The sequence below is a fragment of the Anthonomus grandis genome, chromosome 7, assembly GCF_022605725.1.
Source record: "Anthonomus grandis grandis chromosome 7, icAntGran1.3, whole genome shotgun sequence".
NCBI classification, from domain to species: domain Eukaryota; kingdom Metazoa; phylum Arthropoda; class Insecta; order Coleoptera; family Curculionidae; genus Anthonomus; species Anthonomus grandis.
In genome coordinates, this window is record NC_065552.1 from 32352816 (window position 1) to 32370586 (window position 17771).

The 17771-nt window shown below is 32.1% G+C and overlaps 2 protein-coding genes across 5 annotated transcripts in view; one reads left to right on the plus strand and one right to left on the minus strand.

Annotated features, from left to right (window-relative positions):
* Positions 1 to 14017, plus strand: part of LOC126738205 (telomere zinc finger-associated protein) — a 69554-nt gene extending 55537 nt beyond the window's left edge. For 2 of the 3 annotated variants that reach the window (XM_050443418.1, XM_050443416.1), the window contains 2 exons: positions 12551 to 12785; positions 12848 to 14017. In XM_050443418.1, the coding sequence (XP_050299375.1) occupies positions 12554 to 12785; positions 12848 to 13920 (1305 nt within the window). In that variant the 5' untranslated portion in view covers positions 12551 to 12553 and the 3' untranslated portion in view covers positions 13921 to 14017. Of the gene's footprint in view, positions 1 to 8412; positions 8611 to 12550; positions 12786 to 12847 lie in introns of those variants that run through there. The other variant, XM_050443417.1, reaches the window with a different exon arrangement.
* Positions 1 to 17771, minus strand: part of LOC126738201 (uncharacterized) — a 265812-nt gene that overhangs the window by 43308 nt on the left and 204733 nt on the right. The gene's annotated exons all lie outside the window — the stretch shown is intronic.

Below are 17771 nucleotides of genomic sequence, written 5' to 3' on the forward strand. Positions count from 1 at the left end.
AGGCTGCTTTTCAAGTAAAGTTCTCTTACTGGGAAAGCATCACTTTCCAAAAACAAATTAACTGTTGGATATCTTTTGGTTTTTTATTTTGAGTGATAACCAGGTTTGATAAGATTGTGCTCCACATACTACCAAATTCCTATACCATAATTTGGAATGTATTCAACCAGAGCCTGATAGACCAACAACTCACGAGGCATAAATTCGCGTAGTTAATAAAACTTAATTCTGTATAAGTTGTCTTAGAATCACAAGTACAATTTTCCATCTGATTTGCAAAACATGGATAAGTATATATTGTTACTTCCTAAGGTTCTTCTTGTTGATTACTTTTATAAATAGGAAAATTTATAAAGTGTGTTTTATTACTATTTAGAATTAGGAGATGTTGATCTGTTTAAAATTTAATTAATGTGATATATTTGTGTGCTTGTACTTCCGACAATGATTTTGCTTTTATTAGAATTACAGTATCATCAGCTTAACAAATATCAGACCAATTTATTTCAGGTAACTAACAGTAACTTTTTTATTTAGAATTATGGATACTAACTACAACATACCAACACGGATACTAACTAAAACATCCACAATTCCTCCTGAAAGACCCTGTATAGCGATATATTATAATGATATAAAAAAATGCATTGTTACAAACAGTTTTTCTCATTTATTTCTTTGAGATAATTGAAAGTTTATCCTTTAAAATGTTTCTAAAAACAATTCCTTTGAAATGTTTACTTCTAAAATTTTCCATGTCACTACAAAATACATAAATAAGTCAAATTAACAAAATTAATAAAAAGTTGAGATAATTCCATTGATTATGTAAAAATAGCGATTTTTGGTAAATCGATGGTTCTGTATTTTGAACAAAGTGAAAACTACAGCATATAGCTTTGTAATTGTTATGAAGCAAAAATGATAACATTTGATGATGATCAATGATAACATAATGTAATATGCAAGCATGTAACATACAAATGAAGTCTGAAGACGTGAGAAACTATTACCAAAAAAAAACACGCTAGTTATTTTATTATTTTACCATTGCCATTGTTCTTTTATTAAGATTCTCGATAATTACCCAATTATCCAATTCATCAAAACAATTTTTCTTCTGCGTTAAAAATGAAGAAAAATTAACAAATCAACGTCTCGAAATTATCCGTTCGTTTACCATGACTAATGGTTATTCGAACGGCATTTTCTGGATGAAAATCGGGGGGGGCGCCCGGATCTCGCGGGACCATACCTATAGCAACAACAACAGTAAGCGGAACAATTACCGTTATTACACCCAGGGTTTGATGGCGATCAGATAAAGCGACAATTCGCACCGCATGCTTGCAAATTCGATAATTTTCGTAATAGGCCGTGTGACACTCGGGATTATGACGCGCAATCATTAATTATTGCCCGCTAGATGGACACATTCAATGTTTTAAATCGGAAGTGAGGTGTGGGTAGATTTGATTGCGACCGTGGTTACGGAACAGTAATTATTTCTGTTACTACTGAATAAGACTGGCGCTGGCATCCTATTGTATTGCGGTTAAACGGTTCGCTTTAAATTTATACGATCTAGCTCTAACAGATTTTTCAATTAGAATCCTGAAACTAGCTACGGAAAGTAAATTATCCTTAATTCAACCGATCCTCACGAATTTTCCAACTATATCGGATCAGAATCTAATTTACACAATATTTAAATATGATAATATAAAAGCTTCACAAAAAATTATTACATTCAGAGATTATAATACAATGAACATAGAAAATGTTATCAATGATTACATATTCCTTGGGAACGCATCTAGCACATGCAGGGTATTATCAATACTACAAGGAATGAAGAAACTACAAAAAACACGCTAAAATAAGAGAAACAATTATTTTTTTGATTAAAAGACTACTAGAGGTAAAGACTTATGGAGGACTACATTTAACCAGAGATCGTAACTTTCAAAAAGATTTGCCAAAGGACATTTCTAATCTAACATATATACACAATTTTTTTAATAACACCAACACTTTGCCAGATAGTACAACTCTTAGAACATTGAAAGCCTAGAATTAGCATTGCCGTGAAACTACGCTATTTTTTATTGAAATTAGTTATACCGTGTGTCCCAAAACTAAGATATGAGGTCATATTCTATATCAATTTTTTTAAATAAGAACTTTAATTTTTCGTGTATTTTTTAAATAATATATACATTATACATGTAGTCCATTTACTATTTAATATTATTCTAAACGTGATTGAAAATCGTTTTGAACGATTTATGTAGACACTAAAACTTGAAATTAAAATAAATATTATAATGTTATCGAAGATTTTTTTTAAATTATTACTTATTTCTAAAGAGCATATCGACTTATACAAAACTGCTAAATTTCAGGTTGTTTTTTTTTATGACTTACAATTTCCAAGATAACTGAAACACCTTGTCTTCAAGAAAAACAAAAATTTACCTAAGGTTTTCTCCTTTCATAAGTGTTCAAAATGTAGTCCATTTACTATTTGGCAGTACCCCAAAGGTACTTCGTACGAAATTCGTTTTGAACGTTTCTAATAATTTCTATAGAAATTAATCTACGTTCTTGCCTTATTCTGGTTTTCAACCCCTCAATGTTTGCGGGATTGGATACATAAACTTTGGATTTCAAATATCCCCATAGGAAAAAATCTAAAGGAGTCAGATCAGAAGATCTTGGTGACCGTTCAAAAGATACTCTTCTACCAATCCATCTGCCTGTAAATGTGGTATCCAGACAGTTTCGAGGATCTGCAAAATGAAAAGGCGCCCCATCTTGTTGAACCCAGCTGTTCCTATTTGGCATAGCAGCTTTTATTTGATCATAAAATAGCAGCTAGATTTGGAATTAGTTCTTCTTCAAAGGAAATTGGGCCTATAACTTGCTGGCCTACAATTTCTGCCCAAATATTTACTTTCTCTGGGTGTTGAGTGTCGCCGTTTTGTACCTAATAACGGCAATCTTGTCGATTTACTTCTCCGTTTAGCATAAACTTTGACTCATCATAAAAGAGAATCTTTTTTTATTCTGCAGTAGTTCCATAAATTTTTCGCAAAATTCGATTCTTCTATATGCATCCTCATCATTGAGTTTCTGGAGAATTGTTAGTTTAAAAGAGTGAAATTTTTGTGCCTTCAGAACCCTTACTACTGAAGACTGACTCACTTTCAATCCGCGCGCTACTACTAGTGGCTCTAAATGATAGAATTTTCTTGAACGAATAATAGCACATTAATTTTGGGATTTTCATTGAGCGCAGATTTACGAAATAGTTGTTTTTCTAACGTGGCCATTTTCCCGAAACTGATTTTCAATTTTGCTTAAAATTCCTTGCGACATCGGTGGTAAATCAGGATACTTCTGTCTGAATAAATGCAAAACTTCATTTTGGGTTCTTGTTTATCTTCGTATTCAATCATCATTAAAATTTTTTTGAGAAAAAAAGTATATGAACTACTGAATTTATTCTAAATTACAGAGTGTTTCAAATTCGAACCTCAGCATGGGTATCTCCGAAGCTATTGTAGATACGAAGATGGTTAAATTAGTGCAAAGTTGAGAATTTTTGAGCTTAACAATATTCCCTTTAAAAAATTTAAAAATTCCTAGTGGCTCCGAAGATATTCGAAAAAATCCGAAATTTTCAAAAATCGATTTTATTTTTTTCTGAGGTTATTTCATATACGATTTAAAAAGAATTTACACTTTTGCATTGCCACTTATTTCATGCTACATGAAGGTGTTTTTGGATTTTTAATACGACGTTTGTTCTTTTGTTCAATCATCATCAACTTTGTTTTTTCTTACGGGTGCTACATTGGATTTTTGCAGTTTTAAAATCTCTGAAAAATTACCTTTTTAGCGATCATAAGTAATATTTAGTATTTTTACGAATGCGAATTTTTGGAAAAAACTAAATTTTTCACAGTAACTGACAAGATAATTTTCAAATTCTCATAAATCATAGATATCATAATGTTTTAAATATTTGTATATTTCGTTAGTATTGTAGTAGTAAGTGACAGGTATTTTACTAATAATTTAAGCAATTATGATTTTTATGAATGATCAAAAATCTTGGTAAAGTCTAGTTCAGAGATTTATTAGAATCTTTGATGTGTCGCAGATGCCGCACTAACTAGTCCGTGTGCCTATGTCGTTTTTATTGTTGCATGATATACAGGTTTAAATGGCAAAATTTTATACAGTTTATCTATGAAATCATTTTAAATATACGTAAAACCCCATGTTTTACACAATTTTTTATTTTTTTTCGAAAATGTCCATTTTTAGAAAGAAAATAATATCACAAGACAATAATATCAAAAAATTGACCGCGGACTAAAATCCAAGCATCTTACAAAATATTTTAAACACTTCCAGCACTCACCGACTTGTCACCTCTTTTTAGCCAGTCTATTAAACAAAGATAAAATACCTGCGTTCTAGCGATTCCTACTTCAGGCTGTGCAAGTGGTTGTGTGAGAGATACATCCCACTGATTTTGAGGATTACGGGGCCGTACCCAAATACATTTTTTCCCATATTTTTTTTTGTATCGTTTATTATCGTGTATTTAATTTGTTTTTAAAAAATAAATATATAACGCTTTCAATTAATTTAGTGAGGACATTTCTGTTGAGTTTGTAAGTTTTTTGTGTTTGGGAATTGAAAGGATGTATCAAGGTCAGCCTCCTTAATTTATTGCGATTTTTAATGGAATTGACGATCCCAGAGGTAATCCATCCTTTTTTTTCAAATGGGCCTAAGTAATTTGTACCACCTATTCTCTCATAATCACTAAATTAAATTAAAATTTTTCTCAACTTATTAAATTAAAATTTTTGATTAAACTGATTTAACATACTTAAATCTTATCTTTAAATTAAATATTATCTTGCTATCAAGTATCCTGAATTTCTAGCTTTATAAAACTAAACTCAAAAATCCAGAATAATAAAATTTTAAATACAAATAAATTTTAAGGCCGGACCTGTGCAACTTTTCACGCTTGAGTAGCTGTTACTGAGGTCAGACGTCTAACAAAATAGTACGTGGGGGATGTAGCCAAATTTTATGAATCAAATGTTTAAATATTAAAAAAAAAATTCCAAACATGCATGCCATGTGACAATACAAACAACACCGGCACACGGACTATTCGCGGTACATCAAAGATTCTAATAGATATCTGAATTGGACTATATGTTTGGATCTTTTAATAAGCGTAAAGGTAAATATGAAGAAACTAAAGAAAACTTACTACTAGATTAGCGATATTTGTACTTATTGCGTTACGAAATCTTCACGGGAACTTTTCCAAAATATTACTGCTTCTTATAGAAATATGGAGAAAACTAAAAAAATGGATTTAAGCCATTTAAAACAGCATCCTGGTGATGCTGAAAGGCGGATGTTTTTTTGTAACTGACTAGCGCAAAAAATTACTGATTACCGCAATTTTTTTGAGAATGTGATATGGACCGATGAAAGTATATTTACAAGTGGCATTTAACCGAAATAATAAACTCCTTTCGAGCCAAAATAATCTCCGACAATTTCGGAAAATTTGATCACGAGTGGGATTTAGCCTGGATGTTTGGGCAGGTATTTATAAAAATGGAATTTTGGGTACTTATTTTATTAATGGACCTCTTAACAGAGATTCATATTACAAGTTTTTAAGATTGGATTTTGGAAGACTATTTGGAATATAAACTGCTCAAAAATCGAACTGGATATTTTATAAATTATCGAAATTTGCCTAAAAAAAATAAAATTCATCAAGTTGCGTTTTATGCTATGAGTAAATCCTGTTAATAGCAAATATTTTTTGTCGTTTTTTCCTTTTTTTCATACATTCTTATCTCTTTTAAAGAATTCGGTTTCAAAATCCTAACAATTTAGTCACATAAAAGTGCTTGTAGAGACTTTATTATTCTCATTGTTACCAATAAATCTCTTTACTTTCTTAAAAATAATGGTTCTACGACGGTTAGAAACGGTGCAATTCGAGCAATTAGTACGTTGGCTACAGGAGGGCCTAACTCAAGAAGAAGTTGCTAACCGGCTAAATGTGTCCCAAAGTGTTGTGAGTCGTGCATGGAATCGATATGTAGAGACTGGGTCTGCAGCTTACAGGCATGGTGGAGGCAGAGAACGTGCTACAACTCATGCTCAAGACCGCTATATAACAGTAACCGCAAGAAGAAACCATTTACGGCTTCGAGAATTAACAGCTACTTAAGGCATGCTACTGGGACGGGTAATTTTTTCAATCAGACTGTTAGAAGAAGATTAAATGCGTCCAATTTAAGAGCCAGACGACGTGCCACACATCCACGGTTGACGGGGGAACATCGTGCATGCAGAAATCGGCGGGCAATAGAACACAGTAATTGGAATTTTCAAAACTGGAGCTCTTGTATGTTTACGGATGAGTCCAGATTTCGGCTACATATGTGATCGTCGAATTTTGGTGTGGAGGGAAAGGGGACAGCGATACCATGAAAATTTGATGGCGCCCACTACCCTTTTTGGTGGCGGTTCAGTTTGCGTTTGGGGAGGCATATGATTCGATGGCCGCACCCATTTAGTGGTGTTAAGAAATAAAACAATAAACGCTATACGATATAGAGACATTATTATAGAGAACATAATTGTACCATTTTTTGGTGCAATAGGCGAAGAATTCGTTTTAATCGATGATAATGCGCGCCCGCACCGTGCGAGAATTGTCAATGATCGCATTGAATTTCATGGCATGGCATGGCATGGACTGGCCACCACATTCACCCGACATGAATTGCATTGAACATGTATGGGCCGAAATGTCTCGAAGATTAATCCAGCTCGAACAGCCACCTCTAACCTCACAACAACTAGCCAATCAATTACCGGAAATATGGCAAAACATTCCTCAACACTACATTAACAACTTAAGAACTATGCCAAACAGGGTGACAGCACTAAGACGAGCCAGAGGTGGACCTACGAGGTATTAATTTTCATGACAGGACTTTCGGGCACACTTTACAGGGTGTAATTTTATTTTAATTTTTCCTGTTGTGTGTTAAAAATTTAAATTTTTTAGGAGATATCTGTTTATTTCATTTTTTTTGGGGCTATTGTGAGTGAACTTTAGTTGTTAAATTTATTGTTTATTTATTTATTTACTTACCAAGGCGTGTTAAACCCAATATAAAATAAAATCGTTTCCCTAGTTTTTTTTTGAGTAAATCGATTAATTTCATCGCCCTTTTGAAACTGTTTACAAAAATAAAAACTTATTAAAAAGGGAATTTTGCAAAGATTTTAAAAATGCAAAAACCCAATATGGCGCCCATAAGAAGAAACAAAGTTAAGGATGGTTGGCAAAAGACGAAACGTCGTATTAAAAAATCTAAAAACACCATCATCTCGCACTAAAAAAAGTGGCAATGCAAAGGTGCAAATTATTTAAAAATCGAATAAGATATAAGCTCAGAAAAAAATAAAATCGATTTTTCTAAATTTTTTCGAATATCTTCGGAACTATTCGAAATTTTCAAATTTTTTACACGGAATATTGTTCAAGCTCAAAAATTTTCAACTTTTTTCCAATTTAATCGTCTTCGTATCTTTAATAGATTCGGAGATACTCATATTGAGGTTTGAATTTGAAACACCCGGTATAACATACATACATAAATAATATAAATATACATATCTTTTCTGTAGTTTTTACAGCTAGTACTGAATATTTTATTATATTTTAATTGTATCGACTCATGTCGTAACCGGCTTCAAACTGTGATATCTACCTTTTTATCCCTTTAATACGTGCTATTTTAATTTAACGCGAGAGATCTAGGACTAAAATATGTTTTAAAATATTTTTAAGAAATACTTGAAAAATTAAATTTAGTTTGAACCACTGGCTAGAAACAAATAATTTTCATCAGCAATTGACCAATTTACCCACAAAATTCCACTTCTAATTCCCAATCCTTGGTCATCATTTCACAAGAACAAATTACTTATGTTTACTTTAAAATCAATATTAAAAAAAGAGAATTCATATAATCTATTAAATACATTCAACCCTAGCCTGTAGCATACAACACACTTCAAAACAAACAATGTCTAGAGGCAACTAATCAAAACTCCTAACCAAACCCTCCACGCTTCAGCTGACACACTTTTCATCCGCTCAATCAACGTGCAAGACAAAAGCCAAAAACTTAATTCAATCCCAAGGGACTTTATGTCAAGAGATTTACAATAAACCGGATAACGGGTATGAGGACCCTATTAAAATAAGCGTGCCGCGAAATAGGCTGCCCCCACCTAGAAAGGGGCGGCAGCAGCGGTTTGCTCGCGGATCGCACAAAATTGAGGGGGTTGTTATAAGTGGAGGCACTTTATCAAGACGCCTTTCGGTAGTCGCGTGCCGCCAACGGTCCGGGGGCGTTGGAAACAGGTGTTTTTATTGTGTTTTACACGTGACTTCTTCTTGTAATGGCTTCATAATCCACACTAGAGCGAAAATTGTGATTTACTAGTGCTGTCTTATATACAGTATATCAGGTACAGTTGAAGGATACAACTCATTTTTTAATAAAACATCTTAAATTTTAATTGTTTTCAATACTTTTATAATGCAATTTCAATAAATATTTTTTGTTAAACAACCCATAGAAATATCTATAAAAAAATGTGGTTTGTCCCAGCTAACACTTTATAGCACAGGTACATTATTAAAACGTGTAATGTGAATTTATTAAATTTATCCACAATACTAAAAAATTAATTGTTTTTATTTTACTGAAACCGCAAAACATGAATAATTAGGAAGTAAAATGATAAGTCCAAATTGGACAACTGAATAAGTCTAAATCTTATTATTTGTACCATTAATTTAATTTTAAATCTTATAATTTGTAAAATATCGGAAAAAAACAATACCAGTAAATTACGCCATAAAAATATAAACCAGAATTTTTTTAATTAAGTTTTGGGGTACAATAGAATTAACCGTTTGCAATAAAAATGTTTAAAAAGCTCATGGGTGCCAATATCTTAAATAATATTTTTAATATTAAAAACTCAAGTTACCAATAACTAAAAAAATAATGCATGTATCAAATTATGCAAGTTGTTAAATATTTCTATAAAAGATATGTTTTATGCTCTTAATTTGCAACAAGCTAGACAATAGGCAATTCGCATAATAGCACAAAAATATATGCCAAATTTCTTTTAAATATTACAATTTAATTCTTTTTTATGATTTTTTTCTAATTCTGATAGAAAGTTTGTATTTTTTAAATCGAACACCTTGTACATTTTGTGTATTAAATGAGGGGCTTTTTCTTCTGATTTCAAAAATATATGGTATGTTAATATTTGGTTTACCTTTTTTGAAATATTTATATTATTTAGAAAAAATATAAATAATTGCGCTCTTAATTGCGCTTTAAAAACTTAATTTTTTTAAATATACCTATAGAAAACTGTCTAATGGAGCAAGATCAGGGCTATTTGATGGTCATTTAATGGAACCATCAATTCACTCATTAAAACCATTATTTAAAAAAATTCTTACCGCCTTAAAGCTATGAGACGGTGGGTCATCTTGATCCCATATAATAATATAAATATATTCTTTAAGAAATATTTCATCTAACAAATCTTAATTTTCTAAAAGCTCGAGTCTGTCTTTCTCTAGTCAAGTATCCTTGAAATATAATGGGTCCAATTATCCAGTTTCTAAGGATACCACACCACACATTTAATGACATCCTGCCCTGGTATTTTTTATTTCGACTTAAGTGTAAGGATTTTCTGGTGATATATAAACAGGGCTCTTAATATAACATCACCTCCATATAACATCTTATTAAATATATCGTGATCACACTTTTTCATATCTAACATATCACTGCAATACATTGGTCTTCTTATTTAATGGTTGTCTGTGAATTTTTGTACGGGCAGCATTTTGTACGGAAGATATCCATATTATTTATGTAAGCATAAATTATAAGTGTGATAAAATTCTTAAATATAAATTTATTTTTTCTCTTCAAAAAATTATCATATTTGCAGTTCCTTATACGTGTTAGCTAAATCTGTGGCTTGTGATAACTTTTCTACTTCTATATAACCTATATCCATAAGATATAGAAAAAACATTGACAGCCTGGCAAATAACTTTATTTACTTTATTATTAATCACTAACGTCACAGTAACAGGGATTTAGTTAAAAGAATATTTTTTTCTAAAATGGAAATATTTGGAGAACAGCTAAACGAAACGTTAACATATCATACATTTTTGAAATATGAAGAAAAACGTCTTTCATTTAATACCCAAATATACCAGGTGTTCCATTTAAATAATACAAAATTTAAGGTAAACTCTACAACTTTTATATTTAAAGTTTTTTTCCATTCCGTATAATAACCGAGCGCTCCGTCTAAATATAGAGAACCATGTAATATTTTTTTGCAAACATCATAAATAATACCAAATTCTTCTATTAAATAGAGTTCGTAGCTGTATCTCAATTAATCTAAATTGTATGATATAAAGAAACATATAAGGCATGATATGTGTCTATTTGGAAAAAAAAATTAAAGCAATTAAAAACTGTTAATTTGTTGTAAAAATACAGCAGATTTAACTTAACAAAATATATTCTAAAAATTTTTCTAAATTCCGAGGACTCATATTAAATATAGGACATCGTTACCCTAATCGTTTACCTAAGACAAAACGTGACGTAGAAATATATCATATCAGAAAACTTCCTTTGAACATTCATAATTTTCAATCTCTTATTATTCATAAGCACGTAAAATAGATTCATTGGTATTTGGCACAATATTATTTTTAATAACAGCCCACCATACTTAATCAAAAAAATAAAATAATGAACATAATGTTCACAGCTTAAACGTAAGGTTTAAAGGTCTAATATCTCCACATACAACGTCTCTATTTCAAACTAATTTTTCTTTTAATATTTGTAAATTATATAACACTGTTCCTCATTCATTACAAGTACTAAAACCTTCCATATTTAAAAACATGGCAAATGTTTTATGAATTTAACTAACAAATGCAGTGCAATTGATTTCCATTTTGTTAAGTATTTTCGCTTTTTTAACTACAGTTTTCTGTGCATCATATTTAAAATTATGAGTATAGGTGTTTTAATAGAGATTTAATTTTGTATTTGACGTGGTATTTTGTGGGTGTATTGGTCAATTGTTAAAGAAAACTCTTATTTCTAGCCAACGTTTCGAATTAAATTTAATTCATCTTCAGGGCTCGAACTCGTAATTCTCTCTCTCGTCAAATTAAAAAAATACATAGAGAAATTTACTGGTAAATTTCTTTAGTCTACTGGTTTGCTCCTTTTTATATATTTTATTATATTTTGTCAGATTTTAATTGTAATTCCTCCTCTACGTAACCGCCCTTTAATGTTACCTACATTTTTATCCCTGTGATATGTTTTTTTTTTTAATTTGACGAGAAAGAACTACGACTTTGAGCCCTGAAGATGAATTAAATATAAAATGAAACGTTGGCTACACACAAATACTTTTCTTTAACAATTGACCAATACACCCACAAAATACCCCTTCTAATGCAAAATCTCTGGTCACAAATTTACAAGAATAATTTCAATTTGTTTCTGTTTCTTTCTTTATTTTTGAAATGTATTACCCGTGCGATTTAATATTTTAGTATAATTTTATTTTTTTATATATTAAATGTATTTGTGATGCTGTAGAATTCGTGTTTTTTACCTTTTATAAAAGTGTATGACCAGCATCTTTGGGATAATGGATGAATTTTTCGAGTATAATTTTATGTTTAATGATATAGGGGTTGAACCTTGAACAATATGTAATTACTTTCAACTCCTTTCTTTGCAATTTATACATTTACTTTCATATACTATTGTACTGATTATAACTTTTACAACACATATTTAGACATAGTACACACTTGCACAATACAATGAAGTAATAAGGACTGGAATTTATAAATCTAAAAAATGGAAGGGAAGCATAAGAAGTAAGGATTGTACTTGCGGTCAAGTGTATTGTTTTCAGTAGGATAATTCGACTATAAAGCTAAAAAAATAATTAGGATATCACGAACACTAGTGAACAACCAACCAATTTGTCATCAGTGATGTGATCCTGATCAGATCTAGACCCGATCTTTAGTTTTTTCGTACATACGAATTGGGAAAGCTGATTATACAAATTGGTTCTCACTCCTATTCATAAAAGTTCCCTGCTAACTTTTCTCGTAAAGGTCAATAAGAACGAACACGTATCACCAAGGTCTATCTACTTTTTTTTTTACTTTAACCTATTTTTTAGATGCAGTATTAAATGCAGACTTAAGTATTCTAACGTTGTATTCCAGAAAAAAAAACGATAAGAACTTTATCGCTTCTAACGTATTAATAATGGTTTTATTTTAATAACTACAATTTTTTAGGTGATGTACTCCCTCTACCGTGCGTGGCTTTCCCTAAGCCCCTGTACCGGACTACCACCCTTAACAGCACAACCGATACCCCTTAACCTTTCTGTGCCATCTCACAGTGGTCAAATTCCAGAGGCACCAGATGTGACGTTACAGGTCGGACCTTCAATGACCCATTTTTCTGCACACAGAAGCATCTTATCTATGCACAGTGGATTCTTTAAGGCTGCCTTAGCGAACCACGCAGGTAAAACTGTTACAATTACTTTAAAAAATTAATTGATTCGTACAATTATTGTTTTATTACAGGACTTTCACCGATCTTGGTACCCAACGTAAACGTAGATGAATTTTCTTCGCTGCTCACCTTTATGTATACAGGGTACTTGGATTTAAATATCACGAATATTTATAGCATTTTGCTGGCGACCCACATGCTCCACATGCCGCGAGCTTTGGAGCTTTGTAGAAGTTTTCTGCTTCACCAGCAGCCCGTAACAGAAACTCATGACACGCCTAAAATTAATGTGATAAAACCAATCGCAAGCAGGAAAATGGCACCGTCGATGCAAGAGGTTTTTGGACCCTTGACATATGGCACAATAACTAAAAGCGAGGAGACTTCTTTTAAAACTGTCAAGGAAGAGACTACTGCAAGTGCTTCCGTATCTACTCCAACAACTAGCAAATCTATTATGAAAAGTTGTACAAGTACCGGAGAGAGTAGCAAAAACAGTCAAGAGAAAAAACCAGCACCTCATAAAAACAACAAAAAAAAACAAGATATGTCCAGTTCCAAAGATAAAGTTATCGTGGACGTGGCTTGCTGCGATGGACCCGTGAGGTTTCATCGAGTTATCAACAAAAATTATGGTATACAAGACACAGAGAACTTTGACACGTCCTCCGCCAACTTCAGGGTGTCTGAATTCAATCGAAGCTCCGCCATGAACAAAGTTATGAATGAGAACATCATGGAAAAGCTAAACGGCAACGAGGACCTGGCATTTAACGAAGTATTTACTTGTGTCTACTGTAATCACACTTTTAAGTCTCAATACTGCTACCAAAAGCATGCAAGGCGTCATCTATACCCAGTGAGTGTAGATAAAGTAGCGCAGGCAGAGGCCAAGAGAGAAGTTAAACTTTTGGACATGAACGTGCAATACTACCCATGCAAAACCTGCGGAAGCAAATTTCCTAGCTATTACTTCGTACATAAACATAGGAAAATGTGTCATGCCGAGGAAGTAGCCGACAAAGATAACAAAAATAATGAAATAGTGGTGGAAAGTGCCGTGGCTAGGGAAGAGAGCAGCAGCTGTAGTGCCATAGATGTTGAAGGTGACATTCAGAATGTGAATGATCAGGAGGTGACCTAATTTCAAAGTTAATCAGATTTTGAAGCTCAATTTGATTGTTCCAGTTTGTTTTTGTTGTCCTTGTAATAATCATATCATTATATGCCTAGAAATATTATCATATTGCGTTTAATTTTTATCCACAAAACCTGCGAAGATATAAATAGTTCTAAAAATAGTAAAAAATAAAGCTATGAGAGGTTTATGAATTCGCATTATCCATCTAAAGCAAAAAACGTTTTCTTGATTGAGTGTCTCTAAGCGACATTTAAATAAATACGAGTATATTGATAAAAATACATTCACCTACGATTTATTAAATAGCTATTCTACAATATGCGCATTATTATTATACGCGACTCTATAATTTCACCAATGTGTATAGCAATTTACTTTTCACAAACTTTGTGATAGAAACGTGTTGGACAATACCATGAAATTTTAAGATTTGTATCGTACAACTACTAAACATTGCAAAGTAACTGAGAAAACGAAAAAAAATTAAATCAAGGTAAATAAACTAAGGGTCACATTTCTTATACTTCAAGATACAAAAAATAACTTTGTGGTGAAAATACATTAAAGAGAAAGAAAAATCAAAAACAAAAAATAGGTAAAACCTCAATGATTTGGAGAACTTTACTAAAGTAGTTATAATAAATAATAATTTTAATATTATCAGTCAAGTGTTAAGTTAAAAGTAACTCTTAAAATACACAGATTTACAAGGTTTTGGACACAGGCAACCAAAAGCTGATCTTAGTGTACTGATCAATGATGATCACGAATTCAAAGTCCATTGACGTTTGTAATTTGTTGGATCAGTGTCACGCATAAGAGTCTAACAATAATCTTGCATAGCATAATTTGGTACTTATTATAAACCTTGATAGTTTTTATCAATTTTCTGTAACTCTTGGTGTAACCTCTATCCTTGTTCATGGCTGGTTTCACCTAAGTTGTCAAGGAAGAAATCCATATGGAACTGAAGAAAGTCGATTTCAAACGACATTTGAATTTTACGGCAATTTTGAAAAAGACTTGCAAGAATCTGTTTGAAGTTGTCACTTTTTTTACTACCGAAAAAACCACGCTCTTAAATGATATCCACGATGCTGCTGTTTTTGTAGCCGACATTTGATGAATTCGATATCGCGGTTCATCAATTTCTTTATATCTGGTCCGACGAAAATTCCCTCTTTAATTTTTGCATAAGAAAGTTTTAAAAACAGCTCAATTTAATATTGAAAACCTAGCCCATCACGTTTTAGAGCTTTCACAAAATTTTTGTGCAACGTTCAAGTTTTATGTGTAAAGGTCGCATGCAAATTCTTTCAGGATCGACTAGAGTTGTGATCGACTTTGTTGTCCTGGTATGTTGGTGACGAGTTTTCCAATTCTTTCGATATTATGCCCAGTCGTGTGACTGTGCCATAAACAAAGAAAGCAACAAAATTTGGTAAAGCCGGATTTCATCCCAGTTAACAAGCCAATTACCTAAAATATAGTGTTTTATATATTTTTTATGACATGACTCTATAAGTCACAATCTACAAAAGTAAATACCTTCAAATCTCCACAAATTTCCCATTTGTGTTCATCATATTTGATACTCTCCAAGATTTTTTGGTCATTTTGGTTTAGTTTCCTTTCTTGTTAGTTTCCGAGTGCTTGGGCAACTGAGATGGTTGGCTTTCATTCCCGTTGTAGCGTTTTTATTTTTTTTGGTTGCTTTTATAATGTAATAATTTAATATTGTATCAAAATAGTACTGATCGCGACATCTAGTAAAAAGTCGGTTAATGACGTCGTAAAACATAATATCTAGATGGCGTAAGTTCTTCGTTTTGAAATTTAAGCGATTTATTGGAATCAGGTTATTTTCCTATCTCTCTGTCCTTTGTCATTCATTGGTCACGTCCGCCATGCTCAAGGATCAACTTTTTACGTATTGACATTCTCAATATCGGGCTGTTGTTGCCATTGTTTTTCCTGTAATTTGAATACTTTGCCTTTTTGGGATTAGATTGATTTTCGTAGTCGCTGCAACTTAAATCTAAGTGGGACAACGTTTTATTTATAAATCTTGTAAAACTGGGTCTGCATGGGATTATCCATCGAAGAGGTCCCAGAAATTGCGTTTTGGCTTATTTTTTCCAATGGTGTGGTCTTCAGGTTAACAAGCTCAATTTCTCGAGGTTGGAATTCGACCTCATGGCAACACTAGCTATGTAATACGAAAGATTACTTTAATACACTTTGTAAAAGACCCTCCAAGATCTTGAGGTAAGCTTGATTCCTATTCTTTGTAAAACGTTTTCTCGTGGTTTTTAAGGCTGCTATTTTTTAAGTTTCACGTGTTAATTTTAGGGTCTTAAGCCAGATCTTAAATCAGGTGTTAGCCAGGTCTTAAGTCTTAAGGGCCATCCCAAGACACCCTCGAGCCATCTCAGGTGCTTTTCCCGTTTCCCATCATAATTTAGAGCTTATCGGAATTTCTTTCCTCTGCATTATGACGTCCTATGATTGACATTAGTTTGCAAGCCTCTCAGCCAGCTGTATATTCTTCATCAAGTGATTTTCACTGCTGCAATCGTGATGTCAGTAGTTCTGCTTTTTGTTTAGATATAATTGCAGATCAAATCACGGATCAAAATCACTAAGATCAACTTGCGTTTTTGGATGATTTTCGTCTATCAAAAATTTACTTTCGACTGCTCATTTGACTTGCAAATTAATTTTCAACACTGAGTTGATGGGCTAAGGATCATCTTCATGACGTGAAAATGGCTTTGACACCGATGACATCAGGATATGTTAGAGTCTTGTAGTTTTTGGATTTTATACCAACTACGTTTGTCAAGCAAAAAAAACATCATGGACGTAGTCTTTCGGTTCTATTTAAAATGTTGGCAATGAAGATGATGAACAGAATGAGAAATATGCTTTACCACCTATCGACCATTTGTACAACTTAGTTCGACATATGTTGAATAACAAATCTGGCACCTATTTTTTCTCTGTCCCCTGTACACATAACCCAAAGTTTCTTTCCCAAGTTTCCCCGTTTCGAGACAACAAGATATAACAAAAGTTCTTTGCACTTACTTTACATACATTCTGTGGCATTTTAACCTACTCCTGCTCAACAATCAATAACAAAAGGAGCATTTACTTAACAATAACAAGATGATCAGCTGTAAGTCTCAGCCACATACAGTAATACCAATATCGAGTATCTCAGAAACCCGACCTAATGGCGGAGAACGATCAACGGATTTGAATTCAGCCGAAAAACTAATAAAAAACATGTTTACATTCTTGTGTCCAAAAATTTTTCGAAATTTGTAAACCTGTGATTTTGTCTAAACTTTATAATGCAGATCTTAAGGTGTGATTACTGGTTTAGAGTAGCTATTAAACCTAGACTGCTTCTACGATAAGTTAATAAATCTTTTTGTACAGCTCTGTCCAAAATTTGTATTAAAAATAAAAGGCATTTTTAATTAGCACGTTTTGAAAAAAAAAAAACAAAAAGAAAATCTTTATAAAGCTTTTTATTTCTTTCGGTGTAGTATGATTTAAATATAAGTGAAAATTTGGAAAATATTGGATTTTTTTTAATATATTAATTAAAGTAAGATACAAGGTACTTTTACAAATTAATATTTGTAGTTTAAACGGACCTGTCTTTCTTTCATTTTTATTTATTTATTATATATATCAACAGAAATCAGTTACTAGGTTTTAAGTAATCTAATAGCGAGAAATTAAAAAATAAATGTTATTCTAATATATATTTTTTTAAGTACACTTTCATAATCTACTTGGAAGTCTTTTGCTGAAGCTTTCTAGATCTCACACTAATTTAT